This window comes from Triticum urartu, chromosome 2A (assembly GCF_056163025.1).
Source record: "Triticum urartu cultivar PI428250 chromosome 2A, HENAU_Tu73, whole genome shotgun sequence".
Lineage (NCBI taxonomy): Eukaryota > Viridiplantae > Streptophyta > Magnoliopsida > Poales > Poaceae > Triticum > Triticum urartu.
Window position 1 is genome coordinate 37,990,873 of NC_141874.1, and position 27,090 is coordinate 38,017,962.

Consider the following 27,090-nt stretch of genomic DNA (forward strand, 5'->3'; position numbering starts at 1 on the left):
CCTTGGAGGCACGAATGAGGCATAGGAGGCACGGCGGAGGGAGATCATGTGTGTGGAAAGGCAGAGGAGGATAGGGTTGGGCAAAAAACCAAGAATCAAAGACCAAAGCCAAAAAAATCGTAAGCGAAGCCAAAAAAACCGAGGACGGAATATCCGGTGGTTTGCTTGGTTAGCAAACATCAAAAACGGAAATTGCTTCGATGATTTCGGCCAGCTCGGTACACCGAATTAACCGAATATTATGTACAAGCCAACAAAACTAAGCCTAAATTAAGAAAAAGCTAAGCCCAATAGCCACCCACATAAAAAAAACTCCAATAGGCCATCCATGAAGCTTTCCCAGCCTTTTTGTCTACTCATGAAGCTTTCCCAATAAGCCATCCATGAAGCTTTTCCGGGAGCTCCTAACGGCAATTCCTAAACGGCGCCTTAAGCGCTTGTTTTAGTTGTTTCGGCAATCGGGCGCACACCCCTTCCACCGCACTGGGCCGGCCCATTTTTTTATTTTGTTTCTGTTTTTTTGACAAATATTTTGTTTCTGTACACCAAATTAACCGAATATTATGTACAAGACAACAAAACTAAGCCTAAATTAAGAAAAAGCTAAGCCCAATAGCCACCCACATAAAAAAAACTCCAATAGGCCATCCATGAAGCTTTCCCAGCCTTTTTGTCTACCCATGAAGCTTTCCCAATAAGCCATCCATGAAGCTTTCCCGGGAGCTCCTAACGGCAATTCCTAAACGGCGCCTTAAGCGCCCGTTTTAGTTGTTTCGGCAATCGGGCGCACACCCCTTCCACCGCACTGGGCCGGCCCATTTCAATATTTTGTTTCTGTTTGTTTTTTTTGACAAATATTTTGTTTCTGTTTATAAAACGCAAAAAACCTCTACGCGTGGGTGAGATTCGAACTGGTGATCTCACCAGTACATGCGCGCTGCCATAACCACTCCACCAGTGTTTTCTTACAGCCTTTTCATCCTTTTCTTCTATACTGTTTATGTTTTCTTTTTTCATGGAAAGGATTTTGTTCGTTTTTTTCTTTCTTTTTTCATTCTTCCTTTCTGCTAAGTGCGTGAACTTTTTCCCCCAAAATTGTGCACGTTTTTTTAACTTTATGAAGTTTCTTTCAAATCGATGAAATTTTTTCAAAATGGATGAACTTTTTTTCAAAATTAGTGAACTTTTTTTCAATTCAATGAACTTTTTTTTCGAAATCGATGAACTTTTTCCAAATCGGTGAACTTTTTTTCATATTCGATGAACTTTTTCAAAATTCCATGAACTTTCTTAAATTCGGTGAACTTATTTTTCAAATCACTGTACTTATTTTCAAAATCCACGAATTTTTTTTTAATTTTGATGAACTTTTATTCAAATTCGGTGAACTATTTTCTGAATTTGATGAAGTTTTTCGAACTTTCATGAACTTTTTTCAATGTCAATGAACTTTTTTCAGATTTGATGAATTTTCTTTCAATTGCGATGAACCTTTTTTGAATTTTGATGAACTTTTTTCAAATCAGAGAACTTTTTTCTCAAGATTTGTGAACTGTTTTTCAAACCGATGAACTTTTTTAAAAATCGATAGACATTTTTATCAAATCGTGAACTTTTTTTCGAAATCATTATTTTTCCAAAATAAATGAATTTTTCTGTAATTCAAGAACATTTTCCAAAATGTTTTTAAAAAATAAAAATCAAAGCACTACGGTAATAAATTACGCGGCTAGGAATGCAAGCTAGATTAGTTGGTTGGGCATACTCGTTCGCTGTTCTCACGGCACAAGTTCGATCCTTGCTGAGAACCTATTTCCGCTATGTTTTGTTCGCTTTTTTCGCGCTATCCCTGTACCGATGGAATTTTGCTGGGACGGCCCAGTCGCACCACCTTCGGGCGCCAGTAGGAGGAACCAGCGCTGAGAGCGCCGGTTAGGAGCTATCGCCGGTTTCTCGTATCGGCGCCCGAAGCCGATCCGACTGGGCCGGCCCAGCAACAATCTACAGGGGCGCGAAAAAAAGCACAGAAACAACCTGAAATTCGGTGTCAGCAAGTATCGAACTCTCGCCGTTAGAACAACGAAGAAGAATGCTAACCACCTGAGCTTCGTTGTGCTACTGACCAAATGCAGGCAAAAGGACTTTAAGTACACTACTGTAGCGCTTTGATTTTTAATTTTTTTCAAAACATTTGGGAAAAAGTTCATAAATTACAGAACAGTTCATTTGTTTCGAAACAAATTAATCGATTTTGAAAAAACATTCACAATTTTGAGAAAAATTCTATCGATTTTGAAATAGGTTCATCGTTTGAAAAAATAGTTCACGAATCTGGAGAAAAAGTTCACAGATTTTAAAAACGTTCATCAAAATTCAAAAAAGGTTCATCAATTTTGAAAAAAGTTCATCAATTTTCTAAAAAAGTTCATCGATTTTGAAAAAAAGTTCATCGACATTGAAAAAAGTTCATCGAAATTAGAAAATAGTTCATCAAATTTGAAAAATAGTTCATCGAATTAAAAAAAGTTCATCAAAATTTTAAAAAGTTTATTAATTTTAAAAAAAAGTTCATCGATTTGACAAAACGTTCATGTACTTGCGAACCAATTCATGGGACCAAGACAAAGACAAAAAAAGAACGAAAAAAAATGGGAGGAGAACGAATAATAGATGGAAATATTAAAATGTAACTAGATCCCTCCCGGCGGCCGCGTGGTTACACTGGCGTTCTTTCACGGGAGAGGTACTTGGTTCGAATCGTAGCAGCGCCTATCTTTTTGCGGATTAAGACACAAACGAAGACAAGGCTCCAACACGTAGCTTCCACATTGTCGCGATGCCTAGCGCCAATAGCACCCACTCGGGGGCGACCAGTGCACCCATGGCTCCCACAAGCCGCCGTCACCCGACGCCCATAGCTCCCACGTGGCGGCGACCAGCACGCCCATAGCTCCCACGAGCAATCGGCACCCGACACCCATATCTCCCACATGGCGGCGACCAGCGCGCCCATGGCTCCCACAGCCACCGGCACCCGACACTCATAGCTCCCACGTGGCGGCGACCAGCACGCCCATGGCTCCCACGAGCCACCGGCACCCAACGCCCATAGCTCCCACGTGGCGGCGACCAGCGTGGCCATTGCTCCCACGAGCCACCGGCACCCGGCGCCCATAGCTCCCACTGGATGGCGGCCAGTGGCGCACATGGCTCTCACTAGCATCACTCCTTCACGGGCGACGACCCACGTGTGACGATATCCTGCAGCACATCCTTCTACCATTCCTTCTACGGTTTTAATTGATTTCTGTTCGTCGTTTCTTGCTATAGATTTGACTTGTGATTTCTTCAACTCCGCCAATCTCGGTTCTCTTCGGCTAAGATGACTGAACCGAATTCTTGATGGACCAAAATCTCAATTGTTGGTTTCTCAGAATACTGATCAGCCACTAAAATCTAGAAACCGAATGCCAAAGCAAACCAAGGTACCATACAAATCGGTTCGGTCTAACCGAATGCCCAGCCTGAGAGGGCGTCATCTAGCGGAGGAACCATGGAGGACTTTCATGTCTGATTAATGGTTCCAATCGACTCCTCTCAGTTCACTCGGCTAATAAGATATCATTGGTTTGGGCTAGATGGGTCAAGTCCATATACCACACTAGTTACACATGCGCCTAGCTTGTGGTCCGTGCCTATTTATGTAAAATTGGCAAAGAAAGCATGAGTCAGCCTAGCCCAAGGCACAATACCAAAAGACATACCTTCCGCATGATCGTCATATTCGACAACACAGCAAAGTGGTTCCAAAACATTAGACCCTGTGAGCTGACTAATCAAGCCAGATTAGCAAACTCTGCCACAATGGACTGTTTTGGACTAGTGATGAACTTGTTCGACAACTTGATGTACCAATATATTCAGTTTTTAATTTGTCTGAAATAAAGTGAACTCACCTGACAACTTTGTGTACCATCGATAAACCCCATATCAGATCCCTTTAGCCTGTTATAGTTTTATATTGTATCTAGGTAGGTGCATATGCTGCCAATGAATTTTAATTCCATTCCACTTTTCCATCATACATCCTATATCTAAGTATGTTGATTCTCGAGCAATAAACTTGTAGCGCGGCCAGTTGTATGCGAGCTATTAATAAGAACTCGTGAGAGGGTCACAAACCAACATTACACACGGCGGTTACAACTTACAAACAAAATGATGATGCTGTCGGTTCCATTTTCTACTGTAATAAATTGCATCAACGCTAAGCAAGTCGAGCCAACACTTGAGCGGTCTGTAGTCTGTACGAAATCAGAAGGCAGAGGCACAAAATGTACTCCTATTTTTCTTAGTTGACATGCTTGACCAAAAATCTAAAAGCAGAGAGACCTACAACGAGCGAAGCATGCCTAATTGTTGGACACATGATTATTCTGCCCACACAACCCTGATCACTCATGACTTAACAGTCACTAGTTCACACACAAACACTGAAGCGCAGGTGTAGCACAGAGAGAATCACAAGATGCCGCGTACACCGTACAGAGGGGCAGGGCAGCGTACCGTCATCATCAAGGCGTCAGGGGAAGGGCGGCAGGCGCAGCACGGCCTGCTCGGTCTCCACGGGGTCGGACCGCGAGATCTGCACACCACCAAGAGCAGCACCCAATCAGTTGAGATGGGTGGGTGGATGCCGTCACTGGTCTTCCTGCGCGGTCGCGGCACATATTATATTGGAAAGAAGTCTATTTTCCACCCTCAAATGTGCCTCAACAGACAAATCCCCCCCCCCCCCCCCTCCTGAACTTGATTTTGGTACAATTTTAACCCTGAAATATCTGAAACCGGGTAAATTTGCCCCTTGAGTGGTTTTGCTGTGATTTAGGTGAGTTGAGGCCGTCTTCTTCTGTCTCCACCGAAGCCAAGTCATGCATAAGCACAAACACAAACACATGGTGAGCATCTCTTGAAAGCAAGTGAAGTAGGTGGAAGCGATGAGGAAGAAAGAGAGGGGCGGGCGAAGCTGTAGCGTATGTGGTGTGGCACGCCCAGACCGGGGTAGGAAATGGATGAGCTTGAAGGCGGGAGTGGCGGGCATGTTGGCGTCCTTAGCGAACTTGACAAGCCGCCACTAGAGGACGTAGGCGCTGGGTTTGGAGCGGCTGAGTGCCAACCCGACGACGTTGGGCGCCGCATCCGCTCTGGTCCCCACTTCCTCTTGGGTGGCCATTGGTGGATCTCACATGCCCTGTTCATCAGTGAGTGGCGGGGAAACGGAGTCGGACAACAGTGGTCGCGGGCGGCGCCGACGCGCTCTGGTCGGAGAAGAGCGAGAGAGAGGAGTACAGGTATTTCGCCTCTGCTGTTGTCGCATGCGGTGCCGACGACTAGGCTAGGAGCTCTCGCTGCAATGAGAGAGGATATCACCCTGCACCGCGCGGCAGGTCGGGGAGGACGGCTGCGGTGGCTACCGGAGCACCGCATCATGGAGGAGGGAGCTCGGTGTCAGGAGGCGCCGGGAGCGTCAGCCGTCAGGAACACCGGAGGTAGCTCGAGGAACGCGACAGAGGCGCCCGAGCTCGTCGGAGCTAGGGATTCTGCCACGACAGAGGCATACCGAACATGGTGAAGATGACTACAGGCTGTAATTTTGGGCAACTAGGTGCAGTCGCTTTTGCAGAATAAACGAGGGAGGCGCGGTGAAGCTTTGTGACTTGGCGGCGTGGCTCAAGGTAGCCGGTGGCCTTGTGTGTGGCAACGGCATCGGTGGTGACCGCAGCACGGGTGCGCGCGGGGCGTGCGATTCGTTCTATGAGAGGCAAAGAGGAGGGGAGGTGCAGGGGATAGATGGGCTAGGGCACTCGGGGGCGAGCTATATAGGCCCGAGGCGGCGCTGTAGCAGCTCGGTGGCGAGCATCGGCGTCCATGGTGTCGGATGAATGACATGCGGGAGAGAGGGAGAGGAGGAAGATGACGCCATCTCCCAAAACCACCTAAATCATTACAAAACTGCTCAAGGGGCAAATTTATCCGGTTTCAAAGATTTCAGGGTTAAAAATGTACCAAAATCGATTTTAGGGGGGTATTTGTCCATTGAGACACATTTGAGGGTGAAAAATAGACTTCTTTCATTATATTGTAGGGGTGGGCCGAGCCCGGGCCCGAACGGGCTGTGGTCGGGCCCGAACAGAACGACCGAGGACCGACCGAGCGATGTGGTACGGCCCCAATCTCCAATACGGGTGAGCCACCCGCTCTCTTCTGGTCCTCACAACGCCACCGGGGTGGGGAGAAGAGAAGCGAGCGGAAGGGGAGTGCCACGACGATGGTGGGCGTCAACGGGCCCAACATTTTATGCGCCAAAAGGATTTGCCGCGGACATGACGAACAAGCCTGGCATTCAAAAAGCTGTATGCAGAAATTGCGGTGGCGGCGGTGCTATAATATGTAAGAGCTTTGCATCACCTTGGTCTCTTTCTATGTTTCCTAGCAACAAAGTCTTTCTTATCATAACGTTGATTCTTTGATTGTGTGTTATCAAGATCAACAGCAGGTTCAATTTCTATATCATTATCATTACTAGGTTGAGCATCATCATGTACATTATCATTAACATCATCACTAGTTTCAGGTTCATTGCCAGATTGTGTTTCAACATCGAAAATAGAAACATCATTTGGATTCTCAGGTGTTTCAGCAATAGGTTCACTAGAAGCATACAAAGTCCTATCATTTTTCTTTTTCTTCCTTTTAGAAGGACTAGGTGCATCTATATTATTTCTCTGAGAATCTTGCTCAATTCTCTTAGGGTGGCCTTCAGGATACAGAGGTTCCTGAGTCATTCTTCCAGTTCTAGTAGCCACTCTAACAGCATAATCATTATTCTTACTATTCAATTCATTGAGCAAATCATTTTGAGCCTTAAGTACTTGTTCTACTTGAGTGGTAACCATGGAAGCATGTTTACTAATAAGTTTAAGTTCACCTTTGACATTAGCCATATAACCACCCAAGTGTTCAAGCATATTTGAATTGTATTTCAATTGTCTACCAAAATAAGCATTGAAGTCTTCTTTTTTGACAATAAAATTATCAAACTCTTCTAAACATTGTCTAGCAGACTTTGAGGAATATCACCTTTGTCAAATCTATAAAGAGAATTTACCTTTACTACCTGTGTCGGGTTATCTAGCCAACCCCAATTTCATATATAAAATAGTACTAGGCTAGTCTGTTTAGTAATAAGAGCCATAGAGATTATGGTTTTCCAAATAATTTATAACAAACACTTTGAATTTAATTAAATGAGATCTAAAACCTATATTGCTTGATGATTTCCTCAAATGAAATATTACTATTGCTAAGCTCAATCATGGTATAATCGCATTGTTTAAAAAAACCAATGGTGTTAAGCAAATTTATAAGTTCAAATGTATTTGGCTGTTGAATATTAGTCTCTTTTTTTAATAATTTTTTTTATGAATATACTTCGGTGTCGTGGTGGCTCTTTGATTTCCTTGTACAAATTGCTGCTACTACTTCCATTTTTTAAACTATAGACATACGTTCACCTAATTGGAGTTTAGCTCCAGCTACATTACAAGGATAAAAGGACCAAACAGACACAAAATATATGATACTAAGATGAAACTATACCACACATTTTGTTTTGGCAACATTGTGTGTTCCTGCTTTGGGGCCAAATCATTATTTTTTTGAAAAGTAAAACACTCCCATGGAGTATAGTTTCACAGCATCGGAGTGACACAGGCATTGTGCAATAGGAGGGCAGGAAAATATAGTGGCCGCGCACGTTTAAACACACAGGATGCAGGCACCAGATTTGTCACATACAAGAAAAATAGGCAATTTGCAAAGTCAAAATTTAGGCAATATCAGTCAACGTATTTGAAGGGCTCGTAATATTACAAAATCTGATTTGTTTTAGTAGACATTGCTTGCACCCAATTTTTCAGTCATGGTAATATGATGTATGGAACTTGCTTGGTTCACCGCCATTGTTCCTGGTTTACTAAAAACAATTTTTTTAGAAGTAAATGTCCTTTTTAATTCCATCTAAAAGTTCACCATGTCTTCTTTAAATGGACAGTTTATATAACTCTTGAGCAATTAAGATTTTTAGCTTGTAATACAGTCATGCTGAATAATTTAGCATTCAGTATGATCATGGGGTACATGTGTATTTAAAGAACAAGAGTAGCAAATTTGTTTGTTATTGCTAAACAAGATTCAGGAGCGAAGTTGGGCTACGTTAAACTTTAAATATTTGCAGCCAATCTCTTATGTTCTACAAGTTTGGGTTTTTGTGGTGGAAGTTGGATGGGGGGTCCATCAGGTGCAAATATGCTGACAGAGGTTCATCATGTTGTGGTGGAAGTTTGCTTGGCTATGAAACTAGTTTGCTTGGCTATGCAGCCTAAAATATATGATGAATATATTTTTCTTGAGTTGCAGCCCACCTAATAGGACTGCTTGATTAAATCTACAATCAATTGTAGTATACCTGAAGAAAACATGATCATAATCTAATAACTATTATACTTTTAGAGAAGAGACAGATCCAGAAATGTTCATACCTAGAGGAACTCGCCTTCTTGATGCTCCTAGCTTACACAAGGTACTCCTCGAAATTTTTTCCTCTAGGTCTGGCTAATTTGATCCTGTGCTATATGTGATGGGTGAAGGGAGAGGAGGGATGGCAGAGGTTAATATATATAGGTAGGAGATCATGGCTATTCCAGTCCTACCATATATTGTTGTATGTTGCAGATCTATTTCCTTTTGAGATCAAATGCACACATGTTAATAAATTAGAAAAGATGTCAACAATTAAAACTTTCTAAATAATTAAATTTTGTATTAATTAAATAACGAACTTATCATTGATCAGCATGCCAAGATTAGGTACCGCGATAGAAAATTCACAGCGTGCACACAAACATATCTACTATTAAATTGGTAACGGTGAAATAATAATGAATTTTTTTGTTCACTTCTTTTCTCACTGAAAAATAATGCTTTGGCCTTTTATGTCACTTGTTTGGTTGACTGTATATTAACTCATTGTAGTAATCTTTTGATGTGTTGATTTGGCAGCTTTTATTATGAAGTTAAGCTTGTAGATACACATCTGATCTGGTAGTTATTTGTATGAGTTCACAAGACATTTGACATGAAGCTTTTAGAATACACCTCGTTCGACTGGTATGACATATTTTCTTCTTTCTTGTACTCGTCGTGCTCCTGGTAACATGGGATTTCCTTGGGCCTAATGTATAGTATTACATATGTCTGTTTTCAGTGTAAATGTGTTCCTTGATCAACTAAACCTTGGTGAATGTACAATCAGGGGGAGCCTTGAAGCCTTCTCATGCAAGAGTATGCTCAACTAAATTTTGATAACTGAGTCCATTACATCATTCTAATAGGGTCAAGTTCCACTTTAATTTGCAGGCAAAGCATGCAGTCACTTTATTGGATTTCAGTAAGACTTGAACATGAGGTACATACTTTCCATCAGCCTATGATTTACGACAACTGCTTTTCTTTTAGCTCTGGTGTTGATAAGTAGGCATTGACGTGATAGTTATATATAGTTCTTATTGCCAAATATATCGTTCATGACTTTACTGTTCTCATTGACGTCATATTTCGAGTTCTAGTTCACATATCTTGGATGGAGTTATACGATACGAGGAAGGTCTGTGGCAGCTTACATTGCCTTTTTTTAAACAGGTAAGACAATATCAAAACTAAACATGAATTTGGGAAATAAATAAAAAGAAACCTTCTACGGGCCCATAGGAGTGCCATACATTACAATAAAAATAAGGCAAATGCTTGAAGAGGTAAATAGCAACGTGATAAATAGACGTCTAGCTCACAAATAGGATTTTTTTTTTCCGTCCAATATCCTTATTCAGAGAAGCGATATTATAAATAGGAATATGTCTTGCTCTAAAGTAAGACAAATACTTGCAGAGTTGAGTCAATTTTTTCTTTTAAATTTTGTTTTATTATTATGGCCGGTGTCTTTATTATAAATAGGAATTTATCTCTGTATTCCACAAAGGCGTCATTGCCCTAGTGGCTACCATAAGTGTGCACTTGTGCGCCTAGGTGGGATCAGTGCAGTTTAGCATATTTAAATATATGATGTTTTGAGAAATTTAGTTGAAGAACATGGAGTTTTCTATAAAACAAACATCGAGCGACACTCACACAGCTGTTTCTCCTCTCACAGTCATTCACATGTGGGCCAATGCCACGTTTTTTTGCAGTCAGCCAATGCCACGTTGGCACGCCAAGTTGGCAATGCATACGGTCGGATACAACCAGAGGCACCGTATTTGAACGCTTGGACAAAATTTTGGCACTCGTTTTATGCATTTTACAAGTTTAGGCACCAAAACAACCACGCTGGACAAGTGGAGGCACCCGTGGTGTATTTAACTCATTAAATAATGAACTTATCATTGATTTGCATGTATCGCAATAGAAAATTCACGGCGTGCACACTAACATATCTACTATTATAGTGGTTTTAGTTTTTTTTTACTGTAGGTACTGATCAATAAGAAAACCCATTCCTCTCTAATTTTTGTTACTCTATTCAGGAACACATAAAAGATAATCAGCGTTTATTCGCTAGCTGGAATTAAAGGCAACGGCGAGGAAGGAAGATCAAGGAGAACTTGAAAATTAAAGAATATATGCAAGGTACGTGCCGTATGACCGTCTAATTTTTTTTTTTGACTAGCTGGAATGTGATTAATTTAGACGAAGAAAACCTCGCATAGTATAGCAGTGCGTGTATGGATGGAGTTATACTATACAAGGTAGTATATGATGTGAGGCACGAAATGTCTGAAAACATCACCTGCCGGTCTTTGAGTACGTTGTGAACTTGCCATGGTCCAACACAAAAGTACTCGGGTTCACCTGGAGCACCAAACCTGGTCCAAACTGGTCTGGTCTACACCGTAAAATTTAGATAGAAGGAAAGATAAATATACAACCAACATAGCTAGTGCATGCCAACATCAATCACTATTTAAACTTTAAAAATATAAGAGAAAATGTCATCTGATCATCTCATGCCATCAAACAGAACATGGCCTAGCAAGCAACTAAACATCACTTTATTTTTAGGTATTTATCGATGCAGCAGTCCTCCTTAGCCACCAATAAATCTCAACGCTGCTCTAACTTGCTCTGGAATGTTATCCTTTGCTTCATTCTCCCTGACCATCAGCATCTGGACCATTAGTCGCTTCCTGAGACTTTGTGGATCCTTCAAATTATGCATAAACAAAGTCAGAAGATATATTTAGCAAATATATGAAATCTTTAACCTCATTACAAATGCACTTACGTTAGTCCTAGGCATGTTATGAACCATGTCATTCCCGATGGTTTCATACAGATGGGCCATCTCCTGTAGGACTTTGAATCCGGAGTCCATGTTGTCACGAAAAAACACCATATTATAATAGCTATATTAGCGCAGGCACTAATATGCAAGCCAAATTTAAAATAGTATCGTCGAGGTGAAACATGAACGTTCTCTTGTTTGGGCCATTCCACAAGTTGGATGTTCCTATCAGGGGCCTCCTGTTGCAAGAAAAAGCTGAATTCCTGCTTCATTAAAAGGGCTCCCCGCTGAAGTTCAGTGTCATGGAAGTCCTCCTCAAAATGAAATAAAGCCTGGTTCGAATAATCAATAACGATAGTCCTCTCCATTTCTCTCCATTTCCATGTTCACTGCTAAAAGACCGTAGGACGAATCCACGAGTGCCAGTGGGAGAAGATACTGCATTTGGTAGACAAAGGTAAATGGCAAACAAAGTAACCAAACTAATTTATAAGAATGAGAACACTTACAATTGTAGGGGTGTGAAAACACGTCGTATCTTGGAAAAGGCTCAAGCACGACATTGTTAATCAGCGCATTGGTGCGCTGTTCTTGGCTTAACCAAGTCTGCCTTAGCGCTCGTGCTTGCTCATGGAATCCCAAATTGAAAAAATGTGTCTTTCCAACAGAGCTGGTGCCTGCGCTCCTCTCTACTGCGTCGGTAGTAATCTTACACACAGCAAGATCGAAGCATAACGGATGGACAAGTCCATCTCCTCGGATGGTGTCTCGGATGATCCGTAGGGTAATCTCAATAGGGAATGGGCGGGAGCTCCTAATCCAGATTGTGCTGTAAAAAGGAAGAACAAGATTCATAACAATTATGACTTTAAGTAAACGTAAACTCAAACGATAAAACTGTGTTGGTGTCTATAACATATGGATAATTTAACAATAGTATATCTCACATCAAATGACCTAAAAGAGTTTGTAATCTCTACCAAGTTAAGTATTTTTATATTATGCACAGGCAAGAACTTAACAGATTGTAGTGTTTTCATAGTAGTACATGGACCTGCATTAAAAATGTTGCAGATTTTGGATGGATGTGGCAGCATAGTAGTTTATCACTTGTTCAACATTGTTGTAGAAGGTGTTAGACACCATAGTTTTCGACCACAGTTTCTTACGTATTCCATTTGAATAGACAGGAAAGTTTGCTAAATAAGCATATTCACAATATGAAAGTAACCCATGTTTTATGAAAAACAAGTCCTGGATTGTTTTTATGTTAGACGCCGCAAAACACTATGGTTCTAGACACAATTTACCAATACAATATAATGTTTGTTAACACCCATTGAATATGTATTGATATACTGGTTTCAGAAAAATAACTACACAATTAGCTTTTGTAACAGCCGTCTGAAGTTAGACAAGACCACGCAATCCTGACCAGTGCTTAATACTACGCAAACATCTTTCCTAAGGGCCTAACTCATTGGCATGGAATATTTTTTATGGGGGTATATCTTCTATATCTAAATAGCTAGCCCCCACTAACTATTTCTCTCAACATGCAAGCACGCCACATCATCCCACAACATGCATGAGAAAATGCCCACCCCCACTATCATATTTGTCTACATACAAGCATGGCACTTCATCATTAAACATGCATGAAAAAAAGACTCATCTCAACATCCAAACATACACAAGAAATTTCATTCTATTATGCTATTTTTGTATTAGTAAAAGAATTACAGCTATATAGTAATGAAACATAATAAATTATATGTATTTTCTGTTTGAGGTTTTTATATTATTACTTCCAATATTCATGTATCATGCAACGAATCACACTGAAATATTTCTTCTATATCTAAATAGCTAGCCCCCACTAACTATTTCTCTCAACATGCAAGCACGCCACATCATCCCACAACATGCATGAGAAAATGCCCACCCCCACTATCATATTTCTCTACATACAAGCATGGCACTTCATCATTAAACATGCATGAAAAAAAGACTCATCTCAACATCCAAACATACATAAGAAATTTCATTCTATCATGCTATTTTTGTATTAGTAAAAGAATTACAACTATATAGTAATGAAACATAATAAATTATATGTATTTTCTGTTTGAGCCTTTTATATTATTACTTCCAATATTCATGTGTCATGCAACGAATCACACTGAAATATTACAAAATATCCCTACAACAACGTGCGGGGTATCATCTAGTTTTAAGAGCTCGATACTACCAACTATAATGGAAGTGACTGGGGTGGACTCGATCACTTGTAAAAAAAGTATACATGTACAGGGCAGTGGAGTTAGACGATAAAGTGCAAAAAAGATCAGATGTATAGGGCTGTGAGAACTTACTCTAGTTGTTCTTCGTCTGAGGAAAGTGTGATGAAATCGTACATGTAGTCGTCGCACTCCCCCAAAATTCGCCATTGCTTCCATTACTGGGGTAAAACGTCTGTCGTAGCACTGGTAAAGCGAGGGAGGGAGGAGCCTGTAGGATTTTATTGAGTAGAGATGAGGGCCGTAGGGAATTGTGCGACAATGGTTAGGAAGGTGTCCCTATCGTTCCTTATTTGCATGTTTCCATAACAAAAAAAACTATCAACAATTAAGGCAAGATATTTATTTTGATTGCACTGTGCAAATAAATCAGTGACAGATTAAATGTTTCCTAATATATGTCTCCCTGCAACACTCGATACATGTGTCCCCCTCTAAATAAATCTGCACCCCCCTGATTTAACCGGTGGGGCACTGATTTCTTTCCCTAATAAATCTCCTCCTGATTTCAACTGTGGGCCCCGATGCCTTTCCTCTAGTAAATCTTCCCCCTCCTTTTTTTAGACGGAAATCAAAGTTTCCATTAACCAAACAGCTCAGCACAGTCGCTGGCTACAAGACCGTGCACAAACTCAGGTGCTTGATCCGGCCACATGACTGTGGCTATAAGATCCGATTCTGCACCAAATGATGCTAACGCATCTGCTACTTTATTACACGCCCTGGGGCAAAAGGAAAATACCACTTGGTTAAAGTTTAAGCTAGCAAAGCATCTGATTTCTTTGAACAGCACTCCATTGGCTGCAAGGTCAAGGTCCCTAGTGTTGAGAGCCTGGACCAAGTTCAGTGAATCTGTCTGCACTTGCACTCTCATCATACCCCAACTCTCAGCTGCATACAGACCCTGTAGACATGTTGTCGCCTCCGCTTGGAGAGGATCGCTGATGTGCTGCATGTGACCCGCTACGGCTCCCACTGGCTGGCCCTTAGCATCTTTGATTATAAATCCCCAGCCGCCTCGGGAAGGGTTCTCCCTCATGCTTCCATCCACATTTATCTGAAGAACTTCCTGACCCAAGTGTACACTGCATTCAGTTTTGTCTTGGCTCCCAAGTTGGGCATTCAGTCCGTGCCTCAGCCAATCCTCAACCAAAACATTCACCCTCCTTGCCACATAGCTAGGATTCCATGAAGGCTCACCAGCAATCTCCTTATTTCTAACATCCCACCATGCCCACAGCATCATTACACATTTCAGTTTCTTTTCTTCAGGGAGCTTTAGGATGTTATAGATCATCTCTTTCGGACCATCACAAGCCAGCAAGCGTTCTCTTTCCTCATTCAACTGCATCTCTCGCCACAATGATTTGGCAAACTTACACTTGAGAAACAAATGAGCTCCATCCTCATTCAGTCGCCCACACATTGGGCAGAGTGTGTCAATTTCCATACCTCTTCGTTCGATTCTCCAGCGATGTGGGAGACTATTATGTGCCAACCTCCATAGGAATTGTTTTACTTTACCAGGGCATTCACTCTTCCAGATTGTCATCCAATTAAATTTGTTTACTTGGTCAGAACCTTCGCACACAGAGTATCGTGGTCAGTTAGCAGTCGCCATCCCTGCTTAGCGAGCATAGATAGATTAAAAAGATGTAAATCTTTATACCCCAGACCTCCCTATTGTTTAGCCCGGGTCAACTTATCCCAGCACAACCAATTAATCTTTGCTTCATTTTGTTGTTGCGCCCACTCGAACCTGCTGATCATTGTGTTCAGCTGCTCACGAAACCCCTCTGTCAGATCGAAACAGCTCATAGCAAAGGTGGGAATTGCCTGGGCACATGCTTTCACAAGTATTTCCTTTCCCATCTTTGACAGAACCCGCTCCTTCCACCCCTGGAACAGACGCCAAATTTTATCTTTCCCCCTCCTTAATTCAAGCGTTGGGCTCCGTGTGGGCATTATAAACCTTGTGTAAGCAACGAGCAACGACTACATTGTTAAAGGGTTGGTACGTTCTAAAAAATATACTGAAACTTAGGGCTGTTTGAACGTGCTTGTGGCTGCTGTTGGATGTCTCTGACCATTCTTTGCATTATAATTATTTGAATTTTATAAGGACGGTACCATGGAAAATTCATATCATCTTGCATCGCAAGCCGTAACCAAAATGCGTCCTACCACTTATCATCTGGGGCTAAATGATCGTTCATGATAGACAAACAAAAAACAATAAAACTACTGACAACGTTGCAACAAAATCAATCCATAATCCAACAATATGGTAGCGTACGAAACCTTAATAATACAAAAACACAATAGAGTTTTCAAATGTACGTACATAGAAGATAAAATATTATATAATTATTTGAATAAAAACATAGATAATTATTGTTTCCAGCCCTAAATAGCTGATGTATAGGAATTTTTTATTGTCGTTTCTGCATGCATCGATCCATCTTCAGTTGCTTAAAACCCTCAAGGCCACCCTGATTTCTTGTGGGATGTTTCCCGCTGCTTTATTGTCTTTCACCATCAGCATCTGGACCGTCAGTTGGCTCCTGAGCAGTACTGGATCATAGAAAATATGCAACACATCAACCATTATATGATGAAGTGTTTTTTTAATAAACTTCACACAGAAACTCATCGTATATGCACTTACGGTAGTATTCATCTAGGTCATGCTACACAAACAAACAAGCGGGTGGGCCATCTCCTGTAGGACAAAGAAACCAGAGTATTTGTTGTGACACAAAAAAAGTGTTACATATTACAAGACGTCCTAAATTTAGTACATTATCAGCGAGCATTATAACGGTATGCATCTTCTGTATAAGATCAATTTAGCACATTACCGGCAAGCATTAGAAGACATGCTATCTTGTCGCCAATCCATGAGTGGGGTATTCCAACCCAGGATCCTAGCCTGCAACACATCGTTGAATTCTTGCTTCATCAATGTGATTTCCTTCATCATCTCTTTGTTATGAGTGCTCTCTCCAACTTGCCCGACGTCTCGTGATGGATCCAGTATGATAACCCTCCTTCTCATACGGTTTACTACAGGTAGCCCGTATGAGGAATCCGGGATAGTCAACGGTAGTAGATAGTACAGCAGGTCGACACATGTTAATTGCTATTATGATATTAAAATAAGCATTAAGAATAAGCGTCTCTTACAACTATAGAGCTGAATATATCATATTTAGGGAAGGGCTGGACAACAGCATTGTTACTTAGCATCGTGGTGCGCTCTCCTTGAGGCATCCAGGAATACCTAACAGCCCGTGTCGTGGTTCTAACTCGGACAGTGATGTAGGGGGGTAAGTATGGAGAGGCAAGATCTCAGCTATGGAGAAGTTGTAAGCACGCAAGGTTTACGAGTTCGGGCCCTTCTCAGAAGAAGTAATAGCCCTACGTCTCGGAGCCCGGAGGCGGTCGACTGAATTATGCGCGTGTGAATTACAGGGATGCGAACCCTTCATACTGAGGAGGGGGGTGGCTTATATAGAGTTCGCCGGCCCCCTCCTGCCCTCAGTAATGCAGGGTTTTAAGGTACATTTAAGGTCGAGCGTTACTGGTAGCGCCCCTAATAAAGTGCTATAATGACCATAAAGACTACTTAACAGCTGACCGTTTGCCTGCGGAGTGACTATAGGCCCCCTGGTAGTCGAGTGGTTGGCTTCATGGTCGAGTGATGGCTTCTTGGTCGAGTGTCTTGAACCCGTCGAGTGGGATACCTTCAAGTCGATTGAAAGGTGACTTCTCCTAGGGATGTCCCAGGGTAGGGCTCTTTGGACAGGCCCGTGCCCCTACCCTAGGTACATGGCTTCATCATTAGCCCCCGAATGGATCGAGGTTAGAGTGGGGAAAGAGTTGGAGATCTTTCCGACTGGTTCTTTGGGCTACGTGAGCGCCTCGTTTTGGGCCAACCGTCACGGATGACGTCATCAACCTCTTTCAGTCGCCTTGATCCATTCCAGGCCTTCCGTCGAGTGAATTTCTTTATGTGTGACATACCGAGTGTCGGCGCGAGCGGGGTCTTCTGTTCTAACAAGTTGTTCTGCGGCCCGCGGGTGTCGCGGGATTCGAATTTCGGGAAGCGCGCGGGACGGGAGCGGCCGCAGTAATCGGAAGCGATAAAGTGGAAGCTCCTCGATCCTCGCGTCGCCTTTTTCGCCACGTACTGCACGCGCGTCTGCTGCGGGATTTGACTGGATAGCCTGGGCCTACCAGTCAGCCACTCGGAAGCGGCCCCTTATAAGTTGCCGGCTCGGGGTTTCCAAACAGTGCGCTTCCTTCTTCCTCTCTCCCTTCGCGAGTTCCTCCGCCACCTCCGTTCTCACCCTAAGGCCGCGGGTCCGTGCAAGATTTGCCGGCGACGATGGCGAAGGACAAGACATCCGCCCTGGAGCGCGCGAAGAAGGCGGCGGCGCAGGGGAAAGGGAAGAGGTCTGCTCGGGGCGGATCCTCCTCAAGGTCTGCTCTGCCCCAAGGCTGGATCCAAGGCGATTGGATGCCGTCGGTGATCCGGCAAGAAGATCTCGACGACATGGTCGAGGGGGGGGGGGTCATTCCCCATGAAGCCGCGCGTCTCCCGGGGAGAGAGATCGAACCTCAGCCCCGTGACGGTGAGTGCGTGCTCCTAGCCACCCATGTCGACCGCGGATTTTCTCTGCCGCCCCATCCTTTTTTCCGGAGCTTCCTGAACTTCTTCGAAGCGCAGCTTCACCATTTCACTCCCAACTCCATCGTGTACCTCGCTGCTTTCATTTCCATGTGTGAGGGTTTCTTGGGTTGCCGTCCCCATTGGGGTCTCTTCAAGCACATCTTTACCTGCCGTTCTCAATCGGTCAAGAAGGCCAAGTCGAGTGATGAAAGGACGCAGGTGACCCAGCTGTGCGGGGGCCTGGCGATCCAGATGAGGGGAAAGAGTTGCTTTCCATCTATTACTTTCCCGGAGTCGGTCCGTGGCTGGCAGGCGAGCTGGTTCTACTGTCAAGACCAGGCGACCCCAGGACAGTCGACTGGTCTCCCGCCTTTCTCACTCGACCGAGCTGAAAAACCTGCTTCTCTGAAAGTGGCGCCGGAGGAAAGGGCCCAAGTCAAAGTGCTGGCCGGTCGAGTGGTTGAGCTTGTCCGTGAGGGCGTGACGAGTATGGATTTGCTGGAGGTCTTCCTCCGGAGGCGCATCCAACCGCTCCAGGCTCGTGACCACCCGATGTGGCTGTACTCGAGTCTCGACGACACCACTCGGATCCACCCAGAGGAGGTCACTGATGAGATGCTGGAGGGGTGGCTGTCGAGCATCACAGGAAACAAGGACAACCCCCGAGGAGCCAGGAGGGTAATTCCACTTGACAACTCGTATGACGTGGACCAGGTATGTCTTTATGCTCCTGCCTGAGATTTTGTTTTTCTTCATTGGTCTTCTTTGAGTTGGTCGATTAACCTTTGTCTTGTCTGTTGTTTTTCAGGCGACTACTGAGATGTACTCGACGCCCAACGGGACACAGGGGCCAACTGAGGAAGGGGAGGCGAGCGGAGGTGAGAGCGGGGACGATCAAGGCGAGTGGGAGTCCGACGGTGAAGGAGAGGGAGGCGACGACGTCGACTCCAGCGAAGAGGAGGAGGAGGAGGTTGACCCCCCCCCCCCCCCCCCGCCCGGAGGGGCGATCCAAGCTCACACACGATCCAGCGTGGGAGCGTGGTAGGGCGACTGCTCCTGTTGGGCAGTCGTCGAAACGCCCTCGGACCTCTTCTCCTACGCCGACTGGAAAGGCTCCCAAGCACCCACGCGCAGCGCCGTCCAAGCCGCCCAAGGCTCTGCCCAAGATGAGGATGGCCGTCCACACCATTTCTGGGTAATAATAAAACTTGTTTTCCTTTGTCGACCGTGGACGGATCCTTGGTCGATCCATTGAGCCAACCGACTGACTTTCGAGGCTTGCAGTGCTGCTACTTCTGAGATCTCCGCCAAGGATGACGACCAAGAGATGGAGGATGCTGTTACCTCCAACCCTGGTACGATTACTGACGTTCCGCTTTGAGTCGACTAAACATTTATTGCAACCCCGGTCGATTGAATGTTTCCCTTGTAGCCCCTCCTCATGTTATCGACCTCCCGGATGACGACGACAACGATCCGTTGAGAGTGAGGAGGCACAAGAGGGCGTCGGCTGACAAGACCCCCCAATCCGCTCCGGCGTCTGAGGCCGTAGCTCGGGATGGTGGTGACACCACTCGGGCTTCTGTGACCTTCGCCATTCCTCTGGCAAGTGCACGGCCCTCGACGTCGACTGCGGATCCGTCTTCGCTTTTTGCCGCATACCCCGTCCCTGAGGACCAAGCGGCTGCTGCAAAAGAGGCTATACGCCAGGCGGGGATCATGATGGAGCAAGTGAAGGTGGCTCGGGAGGCCAGCCAAACAGCTTATGACGCGAGCTCGGCTCTTCAGAGCAATGTCCAGGTCAGTCGACTCAACACTTGGTCTGTTATGATATGTTGTTTGAAGGATCTTTTTTCCGAAGATCTTTGTATCTGTACACCCACTGGGTGTGTCTGTCAATTCTTGGACGAGTGGGGGCACGCTAAGTGCACCCACTGGGTGTAGTCCCCGAGACTACGATGGACTGCTGGCAGTCGACTGTAGTCTTTATATTGTGTTGCTGTAGCTGTATTTCTTCACTCGGTCTGGTCAGGCCATGTCGAGTGGGACTGTATCCGGTCGACTGCGGGCAGTCGACTTTTTTTTTACAGTGGGGGCACGCTGAGTGCACCCACTGGGTGTAGTCCCCGAGACTACTGTCGAATGTTCTTGATTCGGCTGTAGTCTTAGAAACGTCATCATTGTCTCTTGGTTGCTCGGAAGCAACTTGTCTTGGACATCTGTCGACTGATTTTTCTTTTTACAGAAATCTTGCGAACTTGTAGCTCGCTATACTGAGTTGGAGAATCAGCAGATCCAGCTCAACCTTAACTTGAAGCTTGCTCAGGAGAATTTGAAGAAGGCGCAAGAAGAAGCAAAAGGTATGGCTGGTGAGGTTCTCCATTCTTAACGGGTGGCTTTTCTTTCTTATCCATTCTTGATGTTGGTTCCACTCGACGCGCCGCAGATAAACTGGAGGAAGCTCTGAAGAAGAAGGATCAAGATCTTGCAGAGGCACAGAAGGAGGCCTCGAGCAAAACGAAGCTCGCAGAAGAGAAACTGGCTTCGGTCGAAACTCTTGAACAGGAGAACTCCAGACTGAAAACTGCTCTCGAGACAGCTAATCGAGAGTCCAGTCGACTGAAGAAAGAAAAGATGGCTCTGCACGACAAGGCGGGTGAGCTGGCGGGGAAGGTAAAAGATCTGGAGGCTTATCTCGATGGACTCGCCAAGAAGCTGTTCGTCATGCTCGAAGGTAATTATTCCAACCCGGCTGTCTTGCAGTTACCGAGCCCGCGTACGGCCACTGTCTTATTCTTAAATCGTGTTTGCAGAATTCTGCCAGAGCTTCGAAGAGGAAACCAGTCGAGTGGAGCCAAGCTTGGATCCCGCCAATTCTCTCGTGAAGGACGAGGCTGCTATGAACGTGCTCCGACTGGAGTCTCGTGTTACCAGCGTTGTTGATTATCTTGCTCGGCTGAAGGTTGCGATGTCGCGGATCGACACATCACTCTGGCCTGGAACGACGCTTCAAAACGACCTCGAGTCCCTGATGGTCCGACTGGATGAAGTCCCGGGTCGAGTGGCGGAATGGAAGAAATCTTCTGCTAGATGTGGTGCTGATGTCGCTCTGTCTCTTGTCCGCGTCCATTGCAAGGAGATGCGAGAAGAAAAGCTGGCCGCCATCCAAGTTACCAATACCAGGAAGCGCAACTTTCAAGACTTCATGGAGACTTTCATTGCTACTGCCACTCGTATTGCAGACGGGATCGACTTGGACGAGTTCGTCGCCCCTTCCAGTCCTCCTCCCGAGGAATGAAAAACTTTTATGCTTCACTTTAAATTTGCCTCGGAATGCCGAGTGGATTTGTACCGTTAAACTCCGCCGAGCCGAGGGCTTGAGTACTTTGATCTGAGGTCTGGGACCTTTTAGGCTTTATCTGATCTTGATTTCTCGTTGAATATCTTCATGGTTTGATCCGTCGAGTGGAACTTGATCTTCACTCGGAATAACCTTGTATTTGCGGCGCAGCTCCGAAGGAGAAGGTAGCAGTCGACTTGCGGATTGGGTTGTGTCCTGTACTTAGGCGAGCACTGGGCTGCAGCTAAGCCTCCGAGTGAGAGGTTTGCTCTCCACTCGGTAGGATTTTTAAACCCTTAGGCGAGCGCTGGGCTGCAGCTAAGCCCCCGAGTGGGAGGTTTGCTCTCCACTCAGTAGGATTTTTAAACACTTAGGCGAACACTGGGCTGCAGCTAAGCCCCCGAGTGGGAGGTTTGCTCTCCACTCGGTACGATTTTTATATACTTAGGCGAGCGCTGGGCTGCAGCTAAGCCTCCGAGTGGGAGGTTTGCTCTCCACTCGATAGGATTTTCAAATACTTAAGCGAGTGGTTGGACTGCAGCTAAGCCCCCGAGTGGGAGGATTGCTCTCCACTCGGTAGGATTTTTTCAAACTTAGGCGAGTGCCTGACTGCAGCTAAGTCTCTAAGTGGGAGAACTTAGGCGAGTACTGGACTGTAGCTAAGCCCCCGAGTGGGAGGATTGCTCTCCACTCGGTAGGATGTTTTCAAACTTAAGCGAGTGCCTGACTGCAGCTAAGTCTCTAAGTTGGAGAACTTAGGCGAGTACTGGACTGCAGCTAAGCCCCCGAGTGGGAGGATTGCTCTCCACTCGGTAGGATTTTTTCAAACTTAGGCGAGTGCCTGACTGCAGCTAAGTCTCTAAGTGGGAGAACTTAAGCGAGTGCTGGACTGCAGCTAAGCCCCCGAGTGGGAGGATTGCTCTCCACTCGGTAGGATTTTTTCAAACTTGGGCGAGTGCCTGACTGCAGCTAAGCCTCTAAGTGGGAGAACTTAGGCGAGTACTAGACTGCAGCTAAGCCCCCGAGTGGGAGGATTGCTCTCCACTCGGTAGGATTTTTTCAAACTTAGGCAAGCGCCTGACTGCAGCTAAGCCTCTAAGTGGGAGAACTTAGGCGAGTACTGGACTGCAGCTAAGCCCCCGAGTGGGAGGATTGCTCTCCACTCGATAGGATTTTTCAAACTTAGGCGAAACGGATTCGCAGCTAAGTCACCCACTGGGGGATTTCGTATGCAAACAAGAGTGACAGCAATTATTGGGACACTCTTGTCTTTGGTAAAAATGAACTGCAGAAATTTTTTCTTATTACATCTCGTCCAAGGGAGAACTCAATTGTAAAAGGGGCGGAGCAGTTCCGCATTCCAAGCCCGTGGCTCGTCGATCTGGTGATCAACATTGTAAAGGTATATGCTCCATTGTGGAGGACTCTGATGATGATGAAGGGGCCTTCCCAAGTAGGAGCAAGTTTGTGTGGTTTCTGTTGATCCACTCGGAGGACCAAATCTCCTTCCTGGAAGGCTCGGCTCTTCACATTTCTGGCATGGAGTCGACGCAAGTCTTGCTGATAGATGGTCGATCTGATCATAGCCATTTCCCTCTCCTCCTCTAGGAGGTCGACTGCGTCTTGCCGGGCTTGCTCTGCTTCGTCTTCGTTATAAAGCTCGACTCTGGGGGCGTTGTGAAGTAGATCACTCGGCAGGACGGCTTCGGCTCCGTAAACCAGAAAAAATTGCGTTCTTCCGGTGGACCGGTTCGGGGTGATCCTCAGCCCCCACAAAACCGACGGAAGTTCGTCGACCCAAGCGCCTGCTGCGTGCTTGAGATCGCGCATCAATCGAGGCTTCAATCCTTTGAGAATCAGACCATTTGCTCTTTCAGCTTGTCCATTCGACTGAGGATGCGCGACCGACGCGTAGTCGACTCGTGTTCCTTGAGAGGCGCAAAAAGTTCTGAATTTGTCTGCATCGAAGTTTGACCCATTGTCAGTGATGATGCTATGCGGGACCCCATATCTGAATATCAACTCTCTGATGAAACCGATAGCAGTGCTGGCATCAAGATTTTTGATAGGCTTGGCGTCAATCCATTTGGTGAACTTGTCGACTGCCACAAGCACATGCATGAATCCGCTCCTGCCTGTTCTCAGTGGACGGACCATGTCCAGTCCCCAGACAGCAAAGGGCCAGACGAGTGGAATGGTCTTCAGGGCTGATGCAGGCTTGTGTGACATGTTGGAGTAGAACTGGCAACCTCCACACTTGTCGACTATCTCTTTTGCCATCTCATTTGCTCTTGGCCAGTAAAATCCTGCTCGGTATGCTTTAGCCACGATGGTCCGAGAGGATGCATGGTGACCACAGGTCCCCGAGTGGATATCATCAAGGATCATCTGACCCTCTTCTGGTGTTATGCACTTCTGACCGATTTCAGTCGCGCTTTCCCTATACAACTGTCCCTTTATGACTGTGAAGGCCTTGGATCGGCGTACGATCTGTCGAGCCTTTTCCTCGTCCTCCGGGAGTTCTTTCCTAAAGATATACGCGATGCATGGTACCGTCCAGTCGGGAGTGATAGCCAAGACCTCCATGACTAGGTCGACCACAGCAGGAATTTCGACTTCAGTCGGATCTGTGGCACTTTTCGGTTGCGGGGCTTCTTCTGTGAAAGGATCCTCCTGGACTGACGACGAGCGGATGTGCTCCAAAAACACATTGCTGGGAATGGCTTCTCTCTTGGAGCCTATCTTTGCCAGATCATCTGCTGCTTGATTTTTCAGTCGGGGGATGTGATGAAGCTCTAACCCCTCGAATTTCTTTTCTAACTTGCTCACTGCGTTGCAATAGCCAGTCATAGCTGGGCTTCTGATGTCCCACTCCTTCATCACCTGATTAACCACCAAATCTGAGTCGCCGTAGACCATGAGGCGCCAGACGCCGAGTGAAATGGCCATGCGCAACCCGTACAAGAGTGCTTCATATTCTGCTTCATTGTTGGAGGAATGAAGTGAATCTGGAGAACGTATCTGAGCTTATCTCCTCGGGGGGAGACCAATACTACCCCAGCACCGGAACCATTCAGCATCTTAGATCCATCGAAGAACATGGTCCAGTGCTCCGAGTGAACTTGAGTCAGAAGTTGCTGTTCAATCCACTCGGCGACGAAATCTGCAATTGCTTAGGACTTGATAGCCTTCTTTGCTTCAAACTTGATATCAAGGGGAAGGAGTTCAATCACCCACTTAGCCACTCGACCAGTTGCATCTCTATTGTGCAAAATCTCTGATAGTGGAGCGTCGCTGACGACTGTAATGGAATGGTCAGAGAAGTAGTGTGCAACCTTCTTCGTGGTCATGTAAATCCCATATACGAGCTTCTGGTAATGGGGATATCTTTGCTTCGAAGGAGTCAAAACTTCCGACACATAATATACTGGGCGCTGAACTCTGAAGGCCTTTCCTTCTTCTTCTCGCTCGACCGTAAGTACTGTACTGACAACTTGTCTCGTGGCCACAATGTAAAGCAGCAGAGGCTCTTTACTGATTGGGGCAGCAAGCACCGGCTGGGTGGAGAGTAGAGCTTTCAGCTCTGCAAACGCTGCGTCAGCTTCTGGAGTCCACTCGAACTTGTCAGACTTCTTCATCAGTCGGTAAAGAGGCAACGCCTTTTCACCGAGACGAGAAATGAATCGACTTAGAGCGGCCAAGCAACCTGTAAGCTTTTGGACATCGTGTACACGCACAAGGCGCTTCATCCGGAGTATGGTGCCAACTTTCTCAGGATTGGCGTCGATTCCTCGTTCAGAAACGAGAAAACCGAGTAACTTTCCACCTGGAACTCTGAATGTGCACTTTGATGGATTGAGCTTGATATCGTATCCCCTGAGGTTAGCAAAGGTTTCGGCAAGGTCAGTCAGTAGGTCGGAACCTTTCCGTGACTTAACCACAATATCGTCCATGTATGCTTCTACATTCCGACTGATCTGAGTGAGCAAACACTTCTGAATCATCCTCATGAACGTGGCTCCAGCATTCTTGAGGCCGAAGGGCATGGTGACATAACAGAAGCACCCAAATGGGGTGATGAAAGCCGTTTTGATCTCGTCGGGTCCATACAGACGGATCTGATGGTACCCTGAATAAGCATCTAGAAAAGACAAACGCTCACACCCCGCGGTCGAGTCCACTACCTGGTCGATGCGGGGGAGAGGAAATGATCTTTCGGGCAGGCCCGATTGATGTGTCTAAAGTCAATGCACATGTGAAGTGACTTGTCCTTCTTGGGGACCATGACAACATTGGCGAGCCACTCGGAGTGGTAAATCTCTCGAATGAACTCCGCTGCTAAGAGCCGAGCCACCTCCTTGCCAATAGCTTTCCTCTTCTGGACGGCGGACCGTCGAAGATGTTCTTTCACAGGCTTGAACTTCGGGTCGACTCGTAGACGGTGCTCAGCCAGCCCCCTGGGAACTCCAGGCATGTCAGAAGACTTCCATGCGAAGATGTCCCAGTTCTCACGGAGGAACTGGATGAGCGCTTCTTCCTATTTGGAGTCGAGCGTCGTTGAGATGTGAGTCGGGGCGGCATTGGGGTCGGTCGGGTGAATGTGAACTTGCTTAGTTTCACCGGGCGACTGAAAAGCTGATTCTGAAGCTGGCTTCTTGGCTCGCAGCAATTCACTCGGATCAGCAGTCTTCTGGTACTCTTGCAGTTCGACTACTGACATCTGAGTATCAGCGATCTTTGATCCTTTCTGAAAACATTCCTCTGCTTTCTTCCGATTGCCTGTAACGGTGATCACACCTTTGGGGCCGGGCATCTTCAACTTGAGATACACGTAGCACGGTCGAGCCATGAAGCGTGCATAAGCTGGCCGGCCCAGAATAGCATGATAAGCACTTTGGAAGTCCACAACCTCAAATGTCAACTTTTCCTTGCGGTAATTCTTTGAATCACCGAAAACCACGTCGAGAGCAATCTGGTCGAGTGACTCAGCTTTCTTTCCAGGAATGACCCCATGGAAGCTCATGTTGCTGGCGCTGAGCCTGGACATCGGAATGCCCATCCCTTTCAATGTTTCAGCATACAATATGTTCAGGCCACTGCCACCATCCATCAGGACTTTGGTCAGTCGAGTGCCTTCGACAACTGGGTCGACCACCAAAGCTTGCCTCCCAGGGGTGGCAATGTGCGTAGGGTGATCGGACTGGTCGAATGTGATGGCAGTCTGAGACCACTTCAGATAACTGGGTGTCGCCGGAGCAACCATATTCACCTCACGGTTAATGACTTTCAGTCGACTTTTGCTTTCGACATCAGCAAAAATCATCAGGGTGGAATTGATTTGGGGGTATCCATCGTCGCTATCTTCCTTGTCCTCAAC

The 27,090-nt window shown here is 45.6% G+C and overlaps 1 protein-coding gene across 5 annotated transcripts in view; it reads right to left on the reverse strand.

The window, feature by feature from the left end:
- Positions 1-4,168: 4,168 nt before the first annotated feature.
- The window catches only part of LOC125532061 (uncharacterized), a 37,224-nt gene continuing 14,302 nt past the window's right edge, over positions 4,169-27,090 (reverse strand). Inside the window, exons 3-5 of one of the 5 annotated variants that reach the window (XR_015615635.1) lie at positions 16,560-16,630; positions 16,367-16,420; positions 15,984-16,272 (exon numbers count right to left, since the gene is read on the reverse strand). Coding sequence is in view for 1 of the 5 variants with exons in the window: in XM_087542903.1 (XP_087399029.1) it covers positions 4,583-4,645 (63 nt within the window). In the remaining 4 variants the exon portion in view is untranslated. Of the gene's footprint in view, positions 4,646-15,983; positions 16,273-16,366; positions 16,421-16,559; positions 16,631-16,745; positions 16,765-27,090 lie in introns of those variants that run through there. The other 4 variants (XR_015615634.1, XM_087542903.1, XM_087542899.1 and 1 more) reach the window with 4 other exon arrangements.